The sequence below is a fragment of the Salmo salar genome, chromosome ssa09, assembly GCF_905237065.1.
Source record: "Salmo salar chromosome ssa09, Ssal_v3.1, whole genome shotgun sequence".
Lineage (NCBI taxonomy): Eukaryota > Metazoa > Chordata > Actinopteri > Salmoniformes > Salmonidae > Salmo > Salmo salar.
Window position 1 is genome coordinate 111,897,213 of NC_059450.1, and position 19,569 is coordinate 111,916,781.

A 19,569-nucleotide genomic window follows, 5' to 3' on the forward strand; every position below is an offset into this window, starting at 1 on the left:
GAATGTTCCACTGTCCCATAAATCCATATTTGCATATTTGTTGTTGTAAAAAGCATCATTCAAACATGGTTGTATGGCACAGTGGGAAAATAAATCAATAATTGGGTGCAGAGACCTCAAGAATGAGATGCTGATGTAATATGAGTTGTTTTGGACTCAGCAAAATGTAACAAACAATTTTCTAAAATTTTTTTTTTACAAATGATTGGGGGATCAACTACAAGTACATAAAGAGTAAAACTAAGGCCACGTAAAATGGGTGAACTTCCCTGGTTGTTGAGTCAATGAGACAATGGCCATTTGAAGTTCATCTTTCAAAAAAAATACAAAGTTATTTCCGAATATTTTGGCAAGTTAGCTAGCCAACTCCTTGATCCTGCTTGATAGTATACCCCTCTGGGCTAGCTCCTTCCAAGTCGAGCGTTCCCATGCGATCGGCTGATGAAGATGAAATCAAACGGAAAGAAGAAAACGGCGCAACATGAAACATACCATTATCTAACAATAGGGGTATTTATTTTTTATCAAACTACTGTTAATGTGCCGTGTCACTAGATGTTTGACACATGTATTCAATACGAACATAGCTATATTCAACTCACATGTTTTGAAGGGTACTTGGTTTCAAATTATTATGCGTAAGACATTTTTTGTTATTACACAGAAGTTGGTTCAACCCAGCAGCAGGTCAGAGTTCATAATTGCCGCAGTGTGTGTGCGGCTGTGCGCTGATGTTACTGGGATTTTAATTTGTTGAAAAGTGATTCATCGAATTTTTTTTAGAAAAGAGAATGGCCTCCGGTAAGTTTATTGTGAACTAATTGTACGTGATTTGTTCAATATCATGTTTTTGTGTCACATTTGTTATAAAATGTTAAATGAAACCGCTAAGACGGATGGTCTCAGTTAGCGAGCTAACGTTAGTTTAGCAAGCTTTCAGGCGCGACCATCAGAATAAACACTAGCCATAGTTTGTTGGCGAGTTTATTACCTCTTTTTAAAAAGTATTATTATTATAACGTATGCCGCTTTCTGTAAACATACTTTGTTATTTTGACTCGCTCAACCATATTTCTTATTGTTTCGTTTCTCTTGTAGATGAGAATTGACCGCCATTTTTGTCACGCAGCGTGGTCCTGTTAGTACCGCGCTAACTAGCAAGCTAACGTTGTTAGCTAGTCAACGAGAAACATGTATATTATTGGCTACGGTAGTTAGCTAGCTATGCAATGTTAGCTGTGTAACGTTAGCTAGCTATCCAAGGCCTGCTATTTTCACCGTGTATTTATATACATTTCATACTGACTTGCACTGCATTCTTTATGATAACGTACTGTTGTTCCCATCTAACGTTGTCACAGCTTACCATGCTAGCTAAGTTTACTTGATATCAATATAAACTAAAGTAATCCAGCAAGATAAATTAACTACAGGTTTACGTCCGGGTTGATACGAAAATCTTTGCTAACATTCGTATTATGTGACTTGTTCAATGGCTAACTAACAGATAGCTAGCTAGCCAATGAGCTAACGTTAGTTGTAGCAATTTTGCCACCCGTTCACCCATATCCTTCTCGTTCACAGATTCGGGCTACGGTCAGCCTGGCGCTCCAAGGTAACGTGATATCACAATGAATACGTTAGCTACTCAATGTTGCTTTCAAGTTGCAATGAAACGTATCTATTTAGTTACCACTCTTTAGCGATTATACCATTTCTAAACTATCCAATTAGCCACACAATGCTTGATTCACTTCACATGTCTAATGTATTGTTATGGTTTTGACGGGTTAACTAATTGATTGTAGGCATATCCACAGTTATCCTGGCTTCAGCGCACATCTGAAGTCTATTGGTTGGACTCCGGGAATTGTGAATCGTATTGGTGGGCGGTGACAGAAAGGGGGACTACCAAAATATAGCTTGCTACACAAAAAACGGTGTCCTGTCAACAAAGGCAGATGTATAATATCTAGGAACTCTCCTTACCAGATGAACCCCACCATATTCCTGCTGTCTAGATAGTGGTAGGAAGTCTTGAATGAAGTGTGTGGTCTAATGGCACACATATGCCGTTGTTGACAGGGTATTTGTTGACAGGGTATTTATTTGTATTTTTTGTGAAGCCGGCTATATTGTGGTAGGGTTATTTTCCATGGCCAGCCACCAGAATGATGCACAACTCCGAGAGTCCAACAAATAGACTCAAGATCTGTCCCAAAGATAAGTTATGGCCGAGTTTGTTGCTAGGACGTTTAATGAATTTAACCGTAAGTTGACATCTGACGTTGTGCTTTAGAAATAAACTTCCAAATCAGTTGTTGGGGTGTTTACCTTACATTAAAGACATGTTCCGGTACTTTGGTGACTAAAAGCATTTTTTTTTTACCTCCCGCTTTGGGATGGTGCTCATGATCATGGTGCTCATGATCTATGAGCAGAAGAATTGTCTTACCTCAATTAGCCACGAAATCCCTAGTTTGAAACAAACTGTTTTCTTGAAGCTGTGCTGCGCCATTTTCATACATTTCCCCCCCATGTGGGCCAGCCCCTTAGCAATTCTAGTTCTAGCCAATGAGCTTCAGCCCTTGTCATTTGAGTGGCAGCTAGCAAGAGGCCTGCCCAGCGTTATCCAATGAGGTTGCCGGGTGGGCCCAACGGCTCAGTGGAGACAGCAGAACCTCATTGGAGCAATGACGTGGTGCACATATGTGACGTAGTACGTACATTTTCGGTCATCACTTTTGACTCGTGAGTGCTACTTTCAGAACTACTGGCTAAAAAGTATACAAAAGTACTGGAGAATGTCTTTAAGATATCTAACTTTACCTCTCCCTCCCACAGCTATGGAACTTATCCTCCTGCTCAGCAGAGCGGGCAGGTATGTGTGGCCCCTCAATTTCTCACTATTTCCTATGTTATTTCATCACAATTTTGTTCATATGACAGTTCAATGCTTATTGCAGGCCTACGGTCAAGGAAATGGAAGTGGCTCGTATGGTGGACAGAGTTACGCTGGCTATGGACAGTCTGGTATGTAAAACTTATATAGAGTCATGGGAAATTATTTGAGTTCTAGGAGTTGCCGTTTTTAATACCTAACATTTCTTTTTTGTTTTTCCAGCAGAGAGTTATGGCCAAACAACACAGGCGGCAAGTTATGGCCAGCCTTATGATGGCTTTGGGCAACAAGGCTCGGATTCCGCTGCTGGGTAAGGCCACTGGCACTACATTAAACTAGTATTGCTTGCAGTTACATACTTTACCTTTCTAGTGGTCTAATATCATTGCAAATGTTACCTTTTTAATAATTCTTAAACACTTTGTTGGTGTCTCAAGAGAATAATTGTTGTGAGAACTTCTCAAGGTATGGTGGCGCTGACAAGTCCTCATACAGTCAGCCGAGTTCCTACGGTGGCGCCGCTGGTGGTGGCTCTTATGGACAAGCTCAAGGTGGCTACAGAGGTCGAAGTGAAGGTTAGTTATTGTATCCATTTATATATTACATGGCACTAATCTTTTTTTATTGATCAAGTGTCCAGATGGCCTGCAAATCTCTATATACCTTTTTTCCTGTTTATTTGAGAGGGAGGGTCAGCGATTCATAGCCATCTTTGGCCAAGACTGGACTGTTTAAGTATGGCTGAATGCCTCTAATAAAAATACTAAATAACTTTTCATTGCAGAAGGATCTCGTACATATAAAACAAAGTGCCATATAAAACAGGAAATAAAAACGTCTTCAAAGAAAGACAACAGCCACATAACTCAAAGGGCTTGTGTGCCTATGTTTTGCCCCAGGTGAAGGCGGTCAGGGCAGGAGGTATGGTGGAGATGATGGGGGCTCAGACAGGGGCTCTTCTGACGGGTATAGAGGCCGAGGGCGTGGTGGGTACGAGCGTGGGGGATACGACAGGGGTGGAAGAGGCGGCCCTCCATCCGGTATGGGGTAAGTTCCAGAGCGTGACCACCCGCAAGGTACTTCTGCAACACCCATGCCAGGTAGATGTTCCTTCCAATGCAATGCATGATACCACCTCACCATTCTGATCCATCACCCCATACCTCATCCACATTGACTAATACCTCCTCACCCCCCACCCCACCCTGCTATTTTCACCTGGGATGGGCTTAGGGCTGGGCGATATGGCCTAAAAATCATATTTAAATTTGAGTCACAATATTACATCTTCATTTTTGATAAGTTATCTAAATAAGCTTTGTTGTGCAATTAAAAGGCAATACACTGCATTTCAAACAGTCGGGAATAATCTAATGATTTCAGGGCATGTCAAATTATACCTAGGCCTAATATAAGCCTTCCACAACAATTGTTTATTTATTTTTTCACCTTTATTTAACCAGGTAGGCCAGTTGAGAACAAGTTTTCATTTACAACTGTAAATGAACTGCAAAGCAGTGTGACAAAAACAACAGTTACACATGGGCTAAACAAACGTACAGTCAATAACACAGTAGAAAAACGTATGTACAGTGTGTGCACATGTAGTAAGGTTAGGGAGGTAAGGCCATAGTGATGAAATAATTACAATTTGGCATTTACACTCGAGTGATAGACATGCAAGTAAAGCTACTGGGGTGCGAAAGAGCAAAAATAAATAACAATATGGGGATGAGGTAGTTGGGTGGGCTATTTACAGATGGGCTGTGTACAGGTACAGTGATCGGTAAGCTGCTCTGACAGCTGATGCTTAAAGTTAGAGAGGGAGATATGTCTCCAGCTTCAGTGGATTTTTTTTTTTAGTAAAAATGTTTTTGCAATTCGTTCCAGTCATTGGCAGCAGAGAACTAGAAGGAAAGGCGGCCAAAGCAGGTGTTGGCTTAGGGGATGACCAGTGAAATATAACTGCTGGAGCAAGTGCTACGGGTGGGTGTTGCTATGGTGACCAGTGAGCTGAGATAAGTCAGTGCTTTACTTAGCAAAGACTTATAGATGACCTGGACCCACTATAACCATAAGACCCACTAATTATTTTATCAAAATAGTTTAACCTGCTTTTTGTGCAATAAACACAGATCTGGCTTTAAAGACTGTCTATGAAAAATGCAACTTCTGTTACAAATTTAACAATAACCATGCACATCTACTAATAATGACCAACTTCTTGTAACATGCATTATAGAAAATAAGCACAGGGTTCAATCTCTCAAGTGCTAGTGAGTAGCCAACTGATCTTTATATTTCAAGTTTAGCCAACTTTGATCTATTTTCTTGCTAACAAGGTACAACAGTTGCACTGTTATGAATAGACCCAACTGTTGGAACAACAGCCTGCCTGTTCACTTTGTTTAGATATTGAAGTCAAGTGTCCTACCTGAATAAGATGCTTATTTCTCAATTAGAGCAAGTTGCCAATTCCTTTATACATTTATTTTTATGCTCATAGCACATTTATGAAACGGACCAGACAGCGACACATGTCTGTGGCGAAAATTATGCTAGCGGTACCGCAATGCCGTGCATGACAAACTGAGCATTTATTTTCCACAACATGTTCATTCATACTCTTGTTTTAATAGGGTCTGTTCTACATTTTGGGAGTTGAGACATAAAGAGACATTATTTTACTGTAATAGACAAGAAGTTAAGCTTTTCGGTGTCCATATGACCGGAGACGAGCCAAAAAAAGACACAGAATGCTCAAAAACTAACAAAAACTGTAAACCTTAAATCTTGCTATACGGGCGTTTGGAACAGCGCGTTAAAACTTAAGTCGATATCGCCCAGCCCTAGATGTGCTATGTTTCACCTTGAGGGTTCACTCATACAATTTGAATTCTATTTCTATGGTTTCAATGACCTGTGAGGCAATAACTTGTATTCCATCTCAACCATAAATATGCATGCAATATTCTAGCTGATTATGGCCTTGCTAGCAAATGGCAATAAATGAGAAGCTCAAAAGGCTTGTGGGACAGATGACATGGTGGGTTGTCTGCTACTGACACCTGTGGTGCAAGGAGTTAAGTGGAATCTGTTCACCTTTATGAATTACATAGGGTTTTTGAGGATTAAGTCACTTCACCATCCAAGGATCCTGTAGACCCCAGCTTTTTTACATCTTCATTAACAAGGCTGTTGAACATAGTCAGGACATTCACTTGCTAGAAATCGGTTCACCTTGCAATCTACAGGGGTCAGTTCTGAAAAAATGTTTTGTATTTGACAAGCAAGTATAGATCTTGGCCATCATTTGAAATTGAGACATTATTTGTAACTGGTAGCTTTTAACAACCACTTTAGTAATGGCATTGAATAACGCGTACAGTAGTTCTGCCGCAGTACTGTCACATTCTAAAAATGGCTGACAATCTAGATTTCATTTTACATGGTCCCTGACAAGTAATAGACATCAGAGGCAGGTTGGAATGCTTCAACACATGTATATCAAATGTGGCCTCAATCTAAGATCTATCTGCTACGATGCCTGCTGGCTGTTATTATGAGTGCTATTTCCTAATGAAAACCATTCATTGGCTGATTTTTGTGCACAGTTAAGACTATAGTCTAGCTGGCCTCTAGGAGTGAGGATTGTATTTGCTCCCCCCTCCCCCCCCTCCCCTTGTTGCTTTGAGAACCGCCCCATGAACGGTTTAAACAATGCCCCAGAGTGATCTGTTCTTGAAGTGACCTGATTTTCACAAGTTAAACCCAAGGAACATTGTAAGCTGCTGTACATCAACAGGTTTCATTTAAGTGTTGTATATTTGACATGGAGACATTTGTATTGTGTTAACTTTGGATCTACATTTTATACTACAGGTTTCAGTGAATGAAATAAAACTTGGACCTCAGCTAATGGAGCTCATATAAGCACTCAATGGAAGAACACTCGACTTGTCGAGTGCCACAACTATTCAAACCATTTCGACCTATCAGTAACTTTTATCAAAAAAATGTTAGCCAACTGAATGCTGTAACTAATCTGGTCTTGTAGAAATCTAAATTTACACATTAGCCATCAGAGCCTCTTCACTCATCAGAACCTACTTGTACATAGTGGGAGTTCTGCTTAGTTTTGTCCATTTGATCTTAAAACATCCAAGAATAACACTTTCCCATGTGAGTGGGAAGACATTTCCACGATAGTCGCACACCATGGCAGGAGTGCATACTGATGGGGATGTAGGGGAGCTTTGAGCTCTGTTGGGACAAAGGAAACCCATCATATCTACAATTTTTCCTCTGCAGAGGTGGTGACCGTGGTGGCTACAAAAATTACGGTGGTAAGTGACGAGCATCAGAACTGTCTCGGTTGGGGAGGAAAAAGGTTGATTAGCAAAGATAAAAACGGGAGTCAGAAAGAAAGCAAAACAAACTGAATGCCACCATTTTCTTGTCCAAACCTCAAGGGCCTCCACCTATTGTTCTTAGTGATGGGATTTTCTCATAAATGCTCTTTAGGTCTTTTAGCACGTGAAACCTGAAGTTTATACATAATGGTATTGTTGCATGAGGACAATGTTGAATGTAAATGACAGAAGATGAGATGTGCTGTGGCGAAGAAGGAAACTGGCTAGAAACTGGATTTTTTTATATTTTTTTATTTCTTCTAAACTCAAACATTTCTGCCCATGTTGGAAGGTGTTGAGATATATATGATGCAACCGTCTCAACACTGCAGCAGAAAGCTGTAAACTGCCTTATTTTATGTTTTAAAGTAGCCTCATGCATACACTGTATTGGTAGAGAGTTGACAAATTCTTGTTTGTGTGAATGTTGAATGCAGTTGTGTTGTGTCCGAAGTGCAGATTCTCATGGCTTTCCCCACCTTTCCCATTTGTTGTGTTTCAGGTCCTCGAGACTACGGCTCAAGGGATGAACCAAGTGAGTTGCACATGCTTGTTTGCTTCTTGTTGCCCTGAAATTCTATCTAGGGTTTGACTCATCCTGCAATCATACCAGACTAACACTGACTTCTAGTCTCTCACAAGCAAATGCCACAGAACAACAGGCTGGTTCAAGTGATGCGTCTGCTGATTAGTACCTCGTTGTTTGTCCCCAGCTGGAGGCAGCGGCGGTAGCCAAGGTAGCGGCAGCGGTGGGGAGCAGGACAACTCTGACAACAACACCATCTTTGTCCAGGGACTGGGGGAAGATGTCACAAGTGATGAAGTGGGCAACTACTTCAAACAGATTGGGATCATTAAGGTATGGCTGTAGGGATTGTTTCTAGACGGGGACTGCTTCTCCCTATTCACTTGCATTGGGTACAAGTGGGGGGGTATAAATGTTTAGTTAAATATCGCAATATTATTTTGGACCGTATCAGACCTGCCAACTTGCAGATATTTTGAGTACCATGCACACAATTTGAGGTCAAAGTACGCTGGTACAGAAAAACACCCCTAAAATGGGCTACAATTGGCACATTGTGGTTTTTGACTCAACCGTCTGAAGTTGGCTCCTTAGTTAAGGTGTCATTACGACAAAGGTAGTTAGCGACAGATTTTAGTCAACTAAGTGAGAACACTTTTCAACAAAGGTAGTAGACGTGAGCGCATTGACGAGCAAGGAAACGTGCAGTAGTTCAGCGCACGTCGCTGCGTCAATGGAAACGGACATGGCAGAGAGCTGTTCTGCAAATACCATCCTTTACATAAAGTTGTTACTGTAGATTAGTAGGCCTATGTTAATTAATCAGTTATTGGTCTGCCCTCTTGATATAACTGTATCAACATTAGGCTGCTAATGATGTGATCATAGTCAGTTTACCCATGACAAGGCATGTTGAATGAATGGTAGCCTAGTGGTCAGACCTAGTGGTCAGACATAACTTGATGGATTTGGTCAGGGATGGTTATCTGAAACAAGCTCATAGGCCTAGTTTCATATTCCAAATAGCCTACAGTAAGCTAGACTACTACATAGTATCTAGTAATTTAATTATTCAGAATTAAGACTGCAGTTTACATTTTTACTAGACTATCCACATAGACACCTATTAATTAGAACAGTCATTACGTCTACATTTATCTAGAAAAATGTGTAATTGAGAACACTTTCATTTAGGGCAAAACACAAGACTTAAGTGTTGGCTACATGGTTTAAGACCAGGTTTCAAGAAATGGCAGATATCTGCACCTGTAATCTGCACCTGATATCTGCACCTGTAATTCAACTATCTGTAATTCAACTATCTGATATCTGCACCTGTAATTCAACTATCTGTAATTCAACTATCTGATATCTGCACCTGTAATTCAACTATCTGTAATTCAACTATCTGATATCTGCACCTGTAATTCAACTATCTGTAATTCAACTATCTGATATCTGCACCTGTAATTCAACTATCTGATATCTGCACCTGTAATTCAACTATCTGATATCTGCACCTGTAATTCAACTATCTGTAATTCAACTATCTGATATCTGCACCTGTAATTCAACTATCTGTAATTCAACTATCTGATATCTGCACCTGTAATTCAACTATCTGTAATTCAACTATCTGATATCTGCACCTGTAATTCAACTATCTGATATCTGCACCTGTAATTCAACTATCTGATATCTGCACCTGTAATTCAACTATCTGATATCTGCACCTGTAATTCAACTATCTGATATCTGCACCTGTAATTCAACTATCTGATATCTGCACCTGTAATTCAACTATCTGATATCTGCACCTGTAATTCAACTATCTGATATCTGCACCTGTAATTCAACTATCTGATATCTGCACCTGTAATTCAACTATCTGATATCTGCACCTGTAATTCAACTATCTGATATCTGCACCTGTAATTCAACTATCTGATATCTGCACCTGTAATTCAACTATCTGTAATTCAACTATCTGATATCTGCACCTGTAATTCAACTATCTGTAATTCAACTATCTGATATCTGCACCTGTAATTCAACTATCTGTAATTCAACTATCTGATATCTGCACCTGTAATTCAACTATCTGTAATTCAACTATCTGATATCTGCACCTGTAATTCAACTATCTGTAATTCAACTATCTGATATCTGCACCTGTAATTCAACTATCTGTAATTCAACTATCTGATATCTGCACCTGTAATTCACCCTGCCATGGGTTCCTAAGATTATCTCCAAATATTATTAGCATTTTAAGGATATTGTGATTCAAATCTGAAACAGCTCGTGTTTTCCCCTTGATAAAGTCATTAAATCATCTCATCAATAGGAGTAACAATCCTTTTTTAACAATACATTTCCTTACTCGCAATAAAATCACAGTATCAAATCGCGATACATATTGTATTTGCGCCTAAGTATCGCAATCATTTATTGTGAGGTCCCTGGCAATTCCCAGTCATAATGGCTATCCAGATTTGTGTGTCACCGTGTTAATCTTTGTGTCCTGTTTTGATAGTTGAACAAGAAGACTGGCTTGCCCATGATCAACCTGTACTCTGACAAGGCTACTGGAAGACTGAAGGGAGAGGCCACTGTCTCATTTGATGATCCACCTTCCGCCAAAGCGGCCATTGAGTGGTTTGACGGTAAGGGTGTACTCTCTCTTCCCGTGCTCGTATGCTGTCTACAGTTCTTCTGTTCCATTCTAATCTATGTCCATTTTCTTCTAGGCAAAGAATTCCAAGGGAAACCCCTCAAAGTGTCTTTTGCCACCCGAAGAGCTGAGTTCACGCAGAGGGGTGGTGGTGCAGGAGGAGGGGGAGGAAGAGGAGGAGGAGGTATGTTTCATTCACTTTTGGTTGACAAACATTCAAATGTTGCTGCAACTGCCTGTGGGTGAGTTCGCCAAAAACACAAGATTATCTTTGTGCTAAAAATGCCCTTTAAATCCATTGATTTTAAAAATCGGAATCTGGTTTACGATATGAGTGCATCAGTCCGTAGGGACCCCAAATGTAACATGAATAGGGCAGTAAAACTCTAAGGGGTGATGGGTCTATTCCTGATTTTTGCGCATCTTCAGCATTTAAATGCTTGTAGAAATAGATTGTGCAATATTAGGCTTTATTAGTTGAGTGACAACCAGGGCCGTGCTCAGACCTTTTTTCAGGTTCCCCATCAGCAATAGTTTTGATAGTTTTTTATTTTTTGCTTTAAATTTAAGTGAATTTAGTCATTTTTAGATATACAGAGTAAAGTTGATCAATTCTATACAAGGACAGCAATCACTTTTGCGAGCCGCACAACATGGTCGACTCGGCCTGGAGGAGAAGAGAACCTCCCTGAAAAGTTAATTTTTAAATGTAAATATTGATACATAAACTCAAACACTTATTTGCAGAAATGACTAGATAATTAGTGGGTGATGGTGAGTGGAGATCCTAAGTGGGGGGGTCAAAAAGCATACATTACCCCCACCCCATTATGAGGTGTGGTAGATGCCCAGTCTCCCCTATGGCTCAGCTCCGGTGTGTACATACACCATACACATATACCGTGGCAAGAAAAAGTATGTGCACCCTTTGGAATTACCTGAATTTCTGCATACATTTGTCATAAAATTTGATCTGATCTTCATCTCAGTCACAACAATAGACAAACGGTGTGCTTAAACTAATAATGCACAAATTATTGTATTCAATATAGACAAGAAAAATACATCATTTAAACATTCACAGTGTAGATTGTAAAAAGTATGTGAACCCCTAGGCTAATGTTTCCAAAAGCTAATTGGAGCCAGGAGTCAGCTAACCTGGAGTCTAATCAATGAGCCGAGATTGGAGAAGTTCAGCACTATTGCTACTCTCCCTAGGAGTGGCCGTCCTGGAAAGATGACTGCAAGAGCACAGCGCAGAATGCTCAATGTGGTTAAGAAGAATCCCACAGTGTCGGCTAAAGACTTACAGAAATCTCTGGAACATGCTAACATCTCTGTTGACGAGTCTACGATATGTAAAACACTAAACAAGAAGGGTGTTCATGGGAGGACACCACAGAAGAAGCCACTGCTATCAACAACAAAAAAACATTGCTGCATGTCGGAAGTTCGCAAAAGAGCACCTGGATGTTCCACAGCGCTTCTGGCAAAATATTCTGTGGACAGATGAAACTACAGTTGAGTTGTTTGGAAGGAACACACAACTATGTGGGGGGGGGGGGGCACAGTACACCAACATCAAAACCTCATCCCAACTGTAAAGTATGGAGGGAGCATCATGGTTTGGGACTGCTTTTCTTCCTCAGGGCCTGGACAGCTTATCATCGACGGGAAAAGTGAATTATTTAGTTTATCAAGACATTTTGCAGGAAAATGTAAGGTTCTGTCCGCCATTGAAGCTCAGAAGTTGGGTGACGCAACAGGACAACGACCCGAAACACAGAAGTAAATCAAAAGAATGGCTTCAACAGAAGAAAATACGCTTTCTGGAGTGGCCCAGTCAGTCCTGACCTCAACCCGATTTGAATTGCTTTGGCATGACCTCGAGCAGTTCACACCAGACATCCCAAGAATATTTCTGAACTGAAACAGTTTTGTAAAGAGGAATGGTCCAAAATTCCTCCTGACTGTTGTGCTGGTCTGATCCGCAACTACAGAAAACATTTGATTGAATTTATTGCTGCCAAAGGAGGGTCAACCAGTTATTAAATCCAAGGCTTCACATACTTTTTCCACCCTGCACTGTGAATGTTTGCACAGTGGGTTCAATAAAGACATGAAACTGTATAAAAATGTTAGGACCAATTTATGCAGAAATCCAGCTAATTCCAACGGGTTCACATACTTTTTCTTGCCACTGTACATAATTCACATCTCAGAAAAGTCTGTTCTGACAGATCCAGCACCTGAGCTCCATCAGCAGCAGATTTGAATTTAGAATAGAAAATACAAATGTTTATGCAACAAATGTTAGCGCATCTATTCGCATCGAACAGAATCTCATAGATTTGTTCCTCTAATCAAACAGAGCACCACATCGTTTCAAATGAAACTATCTGAGCCCATGTATCTAAATGGAAAGATGCACGCCCCTAATAGGTAATGGACAAATTATCTTAATGCAGAAGACTAGATGGACTTTTTCCATGAAGAAAAATAGTGACTTGCTTCAAAATAATTATTTGGGCAGTGGGTAGGATAGCCTGAACATGTGAAAGATGGTTTGTGTCTCTTGCTTGAACTAGGTTTGAGCGATATACCCGGGTATTTTGAAATGCTGACTGACCAGGTGAAAGCTTTGATCACTTATCCCTCACTTGTTAAATCCAATTCAGTCAGTGTTGATGACGGGGGGGGGGGCTGGTTAAATAAGGATTTTTAAGCCATGAGACATGGATTATTTGTGCCGTTCAGAGGGTGAATGGTTAAGACAAAATATTACAGTGCCTTTGAACAGGGTATGGTAGTAGGTGCCGGGTGCACCAGTTGGTGCTCAAGTTTTCCGTGTGTATCAAGAAGGGTCCACCACCCAAAGGATATCCAGCCATCTTGACATAGCTGTTGGAGTCAACAAGGGCCAGCATCCCTGTGGAATGCTTTCGCCACCTTATAGAGTCCATGCCCCGACTGGAGGGTGTGCACAACTCAATATTAGGAATGTGTTCTTAATGTTTGATATACTCAGTGTATATGTATGCATGTAAACTTAATTTGAGGTTATTTTCATCCCATCAGGTGAACAGTTTAGAAATTAGAGCACTTTTGTACATTAGTCCCTCCATTTTAGGGGACCAAAAGTATTGGGCCAAATTCACGTGTTTTAAAGTAGTAAAAAGTTAAGTATTTGGTCCCATATTGATAGCACGCAATGACTACATCAAGCTTGTGAGTCTACAAATTAATTGGATGCATTTGCTCTTTATTTTAAGATGGTCATATCACGGATCATTTACCTATTTGATTTAGAATTTGTGCCTTCCTGCTAGTCGCCCATATAAATTAATTGAATGACATTCATACATGGAAAAGGTCAAAATAAATCAAAAGGCAGTAGTTTAGTGTCTCCTATATAAACTCAGCAACAAAAAGAAATGACCTCTCACTGTCAAGTGTTTATTTTCAGTAAACTTAACATGTAAATATTTGTATGAACATAAGATTCAACAACCGAGGCACAAACTGAACAAGTTCCACAAACATGTGACTAACAGAAATGGAATAATGTGTCCCTGAACAAAGGGGGGGGGGTCAAAAAAGTAAGTCTATCTGGTGTGGCCACCAGCTGCATTAAGTACTGCAGTGCATCCTCATGGACTGCACCAGATTTGCCAGTTCTTGCTGTGAGATGTTACCCCACTCTTCCACCAAGGCACCTGCAAGTTCCTGGACATTTCTGGGGGGCAATGGCCCTAGCCCTCACCCTCTGATCCAACAGGTCCCAGACGTGCTCAATGGGATTGAGATCCGGGCTCTTCGCTGGCCATGGCAGAACACTGACATTCCTGTCCTGCAGGAAAACAAGCACAGAACGAGCAGTATGGCTGGTGGCATTGTCATACTGGAGGGTCATGTCATGATGAGCCTGCAGGAAGGGTACCACATGAGGGAGAAGGATATCTTCCCTGTAACACACAGCGTTGATTGCCTGCAATGACGACAAGCTCAGTCCGATGATGTTGTGACACACCACCCCAGACCATGACGGACCCTCCACCTCCAAATTAATCCCGCTCCAGAGTACAGGCCTCGGTGTAACGCTCATTCCTTTGACGATAAACGCGAATCCGACCATCACCCTTGGTGAGACAAAACCGTGACTCATCAGTGAAGAGCACTTTTTGCCAGTCCTGTCTGGTCCAGCAGACGTTATGTTCGGATGTACCGATCCTGTACAGGTGTTGTTACACGTGGTCTGCCACTGCGAGGACGATCAGATGCCCGTCCTGTCTCCCTGTAGCACTGTCTTAGGCATCTCACAGTACGGACATTGTAATTTATTGCCCTGGCCACATCTGCAGTCCTCATGCCTCCTTGCAGCATGCCTAAGGCACGTTCACGCAGATGAGCAGGGACCCTGGGCATCTTTCTTTTGGTGTTTTAGTAGAAAGGCAGAGTCAGTAGAAAGGACACTAAAGAGGCCTGAGTTGTCATAACTGTGACCTTAATTGCCTACCATCTAAGCTGTTAGTGTCTTAATGACCGTTCCACAGGTGCATGTTCATTATGGTTCATTGAACAAGCATGTTTAAACCCTTTACAGTGAAGTTTAGATGTTTATGAATTATCTTTGAAAGACAGGGTCCTGAAAAGAGGCCGTTTATTTTTTTTGCTGACTTTAGTTAGTCTTTAGCACGCTACTCTTACACGGTTTAAGCTACAAACGCTGTTCATACTTTAAAACCTGTAGACGGAGTCAGGACTGAGTTGCTTGTATACAACTTTGATATCTTATACACTTTTTAAACAATGAACTGATGTTTTTGGAACCCCTTTGTTGAAGCTAGGCCTTCAGAGGTCCTTTGTCCCTTGCACTTTAGTTAAGTGGTGTTTGTCGCTCTCTAGGTTTTGGCGGCCGTGGTCGTGGACGTGGGTTTGGAGGAGGAGGAGGTGGTGGTGGTGGTGGAGGACCCAACTTTGACATCAAGGGAGGGGACTGGCCTTGTCCTAACAGGTATTTATTGCAATATTTTATTTGAAGCATGACAGATGCAGTTACAACAATTTGATGGGTCATCCATTGCACATTGTGTGTCACTGAATTCTGTTCTCATATGGAATGGCTACATCTTTGAATGTGATTTGACTAATGTTCCCCTCTCCTTTTCAGTTCTTGTGGCAACATGAACTTTGCGCGTAGATACGAATGCAACAAGTGTGGCACGCCGAAACCAGGGGACAGCGGAGGAGGTATGTAAGGATGGCTACACTATAGGGGATGTTGAGTCATTTAACCACATACTATAAACTATTACTGCTCAGTAGGAGAACTTGCTCTAATGGCTGGTTTGTGTTTGCAGATCGTGGCGGTGGAGGCCGAGGGTATGGTGGTGACAGGGGCGGCGGCTACAGAGGCCGTGGGGGATTCCGTGGAGGTGACCGCGGTGGTTATGGCGGAGGTGGATATGGTGGTGACAGGGGCTACAAGATGGGAGGAAGGTAAATTGATCACTGCTTAACCTCTATGGGCTAGGTGGGACGCTAGCGTGCCACCCGTGGTGCACTCCATCAACAGCAGGTGCATTTCAAGAGCGGCAAATTTGAATCCAAATAAATGTCAAAATTCAAATTTTTCAAACATACAACTATTTTACACCCTTTGAAAGATAAACATCTCCTTAATCTAACCACGTTTTACGATTTCAAAAAGGTTTTACGGCGAAAGCATAAATTTAGAGTAAGTTAGGACAGTACATTTACAAGAGTTGTGTGTAATGTTTTGTCAATTCAAAGACAGGGTCACCAAAACCATAAAACCAGCTAAAATGATGCACTAACCTTTTACAATCTCCATCAGATGACACTCCTAGGACATTATGTTAGACAATGCATGCATTTTTAGTTCTATCAAGTTCATATTTATATCCAAAAACAGCGTTTTACTATGGCATTGATGTTGAGGAAATCGTTTCCCTCCAATAACCGGCAGTCAAGTCAGCGTCACAAATTAAATAATTAAAATTAGAAAACATTGGTAAAATATTATATTGTCATTTAAAGAATTATAGATTTACATCTCTTGAACGCAATCAACTTGCCAGATTTAAAAATAACCTTACTGGGAAATCACACTTTGCAATAATCTGAGCACTGCGCCCAGAAAAATACGCGTTGCGATACAGACTAGACGTCATGTTGGGGAGATCTAAAATCGAAAATACTATGTAAATAATCCATTACCTTTGATTCTCTTCATCAGATGTCACTTCCAGGTATCACAGGTCCATAACGAATGTAGTTTTGTTCAAAAAAGCTCATCATTTATGTCCAAAAATCTCCGTCTTGTTAGCACATGATCTAAGCCAGCCGGACTTCTCGTCATGAACGAGGGGAAAAAATATATTTACGTTCGTTCAAACATGTCCAACGTTGTATAGCATAAATCATTAGGGCCTTTTTTAACCAGAACATGAATAATATTCAAGGTGGACGAATGCATACTCTTTTATAACGTATTGGAACGAGGGTACCCAACATGAACTCGCGCGCCAGGTGTCTAATGGGACATCATCGTTCCATGGCTCTTGTTCGGTCAGATCTCCCTCCAGAAGACTCAAAACACTTTGTAAAGGCTGGTGACATCTAGTGGAAGCAATAGGAAGTGCCAAAATATTCCTCAGCCCCTGTGTTTTTCAATGGGATAGGTTTAAAGGTAATACAACACATCAGGTATCCACTTCCTGTCAGAAAATGTCTCAGGGTTTTGCCTGCCAAATGAGTTCTGTTATACTCAGACACCATTCAAACAGTTTTAGAAACTTGAGAGTGTTTTCTATCCATATATAATAAGTATATGCATATTCTAGTTACTGGGTAGGATTAGTAACCAGATTAAATCGGGTACATTTTTTTTATCCAGACGTGCAAATGCTGCCCTCTAGCCCTAACAGGTTAATTTCCCTCCCATGCAGTTAGATGTTTGACCAGGAGAGGGCATACCTGAGATGTGAAAGAACTGTAGAATATTGAATTAGGGTTACTTTTTTTATCAGATTGTTCTCTAATAGTAAGATATTTCTATATTAAGATGGCTTCATGGTACAGTATAATTTACTATGGATCTATTTTCCCCCTTCCCTCAGAGGTGACCATAGAGAAGACAGAAGAGACCGGCCATACTAAGGATTCACATGGACACCATTCCAGAATGCCCAGGGGTTGGGTTGGGTTAGGGGGAAGGGAGTGGGGGGGATTGTTCTACACTTTGATTTGCATACCTTTCATTACCAATGCATCACATGTATTGCTTCTGATCTGTCTTGTCGAGAGGTCAGGGAAATATGTGCAACTACTGTGAAAGGACTTTTGTGCTTATAAGCAGGGTTGTAGGTATAGAAGGGGGCAGGGTCAAATGTCATTTTTTTTGTTTGTTTTCATTTCCCTGATTCTACTAGGTCCAGGCATCGTGAGGTAGACTTCTAAGACTTCGTATCATTGTTTTGTCAAATTTAAATGAACAGTTTTATTTGGGTTTCTCTTTTTTCCAAATGATATTAAACTGTTCTGATCTTAGTGTCTTCATGTATGTTTTATTTCAAATTTCTAGTTAGTATTTATATAATTTGAGTGCTTGGGCAGTAATTGCTAAGTAGTCAAATCACAAGCAACATAATACTCCAGCACTAAGTAAGCTTGTGGTCAGCTTTCTAAATATCTGTAGGTCAATTAATTTGAACAATATCGAGGTAGCCTAAAGAAAGTGCCCATAGAAGGGAAGTTTTTACATTCTAGCCCTTGAGCTGTGGGTGGTACTGTCCCTCCCCTATGTGAGCAAAATGATTAGGAGAGGAGTGGCTCGTGTGCCGGTGTAGCCTACACAACACTGATCACAAACATTGATATTGCCCTGGCTGTTGCACATTAGACAAGCAGTACTTGGAAATATCTTATTTGGATTTAAATGTATGGTGATGTCTGTGGGGTTAATCTAAGGATATTGCAAGTGTCATACAATGAGTTTGACTCTTCGGACCAGAATAAATTGTGGCATATTGGCACATGAGTACCAGCGCCGTTATAATCCAATTCAACGGTTTGCATGCTAGTGTCAACGGACTGGTGGGTTGAGACCTCTGAGGCAGAGGTACGTTTTTGTATTTTGAGTTTATGTTTACAACTTTAGAATTAGCCTATTTTTGTTACAAGATATTTTAACACTGGCTGCATTTATACAGGCAGGCCAATTCTGATCTTTTTTCCACTAGTTAGTCTTGAAGAATCACTGATCTTTTTCAGAGTTCATCTGATTGGTCAACAGACCAATTAGTGAGGATAAAGTTACTAGATGCTGTTGTATGCAGATTAATGAATATAGCAATTTGACTCACTTAAATTGAGCCAGATATCATATGCGTAAAGCAACTGTCAATTTAGAGTCTGGTTGTTTTTAAGATGGATCGGTAGGCTATCAGATTGAGTAAAATTCATTAGAATCTAATGCATCTTGTATTCAGGGATGGATGAGTTTTGTGGATTATTATTTTGCCTATGTGACCTGTGCAAATTCTGGCATGCGTTTGACCTTCCAGCAAGATTCCACAGCTAAATTCTGGCAGGTATAAGTACCCAAATGAAAATGAGCATCCTATTCTACTGGTTACACTGACTGCCCACAACACCTTCATTACAGTTCCTGTTCAGTATTATAGCCTAACATTTTACACGTTTTACCCAACTCCATTTGTTATACTGTTAGAGTATTTCCATACACACTGAACCAAAAAATATAAATGGAACAATTTCAAAGATTTTACTGAGTTACAGTTCATAAAGGAAATCAAATCAATTGAAGTAAATTAATTAGGCCCTAATCTATGGGTTTCACATGACTGGGAATACAGATATGTATCTGTTGGTCACAGATACCATAAAAAATTACATAAAAGGTAGGGGTGTGGATCAGAAAACCAGTCAGTATCTGGTGTGACCACCATTTGCCTCATGCAGTGCAACACATCCCTGGATATAGTTGATTGTGGAGTGTTGTCCCACTCTT

The 19,569-nt window shown here is 40.6% G+C and overlaps 1 protein-coding gene and 1 long non-coding RNA gene across 5 annotated transcripts; one reads left to right on the forward strand and one right to left on the reverse strand.

The window, feature by feature from the left end:
* Positions 1 to 461: 461 nt before the first annotated feature.
* Positions 462 to 18,086, forward strand: LOC106612447 (RNA-binding protein FUS-like). Of its 4 annotated transcripts, XM_014213574.1 has the most exons (17): positions 462 to 510; positions 665 to 801; positions 1,585 to 1,615; positions 2,845 to 2,881; positions 2,967 to 3,033; positions 3,125 to 3,212; positions 3,368 to 3,477; positions 3,802 to 3,949; positions 7,214 to 7,248; positions 7,817 to 7,849; positions 8,028 to 8,173; positions 10,377 to 10,506; positions 10,591 to 10,698; positions 15,420 to 15,528; positions 15,685 to 15,764; positions 15,875 to 16,013; positions 17,657 to 18,086. In XM_014213574.1, exons 2-17 carry the CDS (start codon positions 792 to 794, stop codon positions 17,694 to 17,696), a joined length of 1,311 nt encoding a protein of 436 aa, XP_014069049.1. In that variant the 5' UTR covers positions 462 to 510; positions 665 to 791; the 3' UTR covers positions 17,697 to 18,086. The 4 variants fall into 4 exon arrangements, with proteins under 4 accessions (XP_014069049.1, XP_014069051.1, XP_014069050.1 ...); XM_014213575.2 differs by lacking the exon at positions 462 to 510 and having other exon boundaries at positions 654 to 801; positions 3,128 to 3,212; XM_014213576.2 differs by lacking the exons at positions 462 to 510; positions 3,802 to 3,949; positions 7,214 to 7,248 and having other exon boundaries at positions 648 to 801.
* On the reverse strand, positions 9,273 to 9,986 carry LOC123744705 (uncharacterized). Its single transcript, XR_006771109.1, has 3 exons — positions 9,970 to 9,986; positions 9,333 to 9,504; positions 9,273 to 9,291 (listed from the first exon to the last, which is right to left on the reverse strand). It is a non-coding gene; the product is annotated as an uncharacterized lncRNA (long non-coding RNA).
* Positions 18,087 to 19,569: the final 1,483 nt, after the last annotated feature.

Excerpts from the sequence above, each read along its gene's own strand:
- LOC106612447 (XM_014213574.1), top strand. Across the intron at positions 10,699-15,419 it reads GGGAGGAAGAGGAGGAGGAG|GTTTTGGCGGCCGTGGTCGT; the intron begins GTATGTTTCATT and ends GTCGCTCTCTAG. Across the intron at positions 15,529-15,684 it reads GACTGGCCTTGTCCTAACAG|TTCTTGTGGCAACATGAACT; the intron begins GTATTTATTGCA and ends TCTCCTTTTCAG.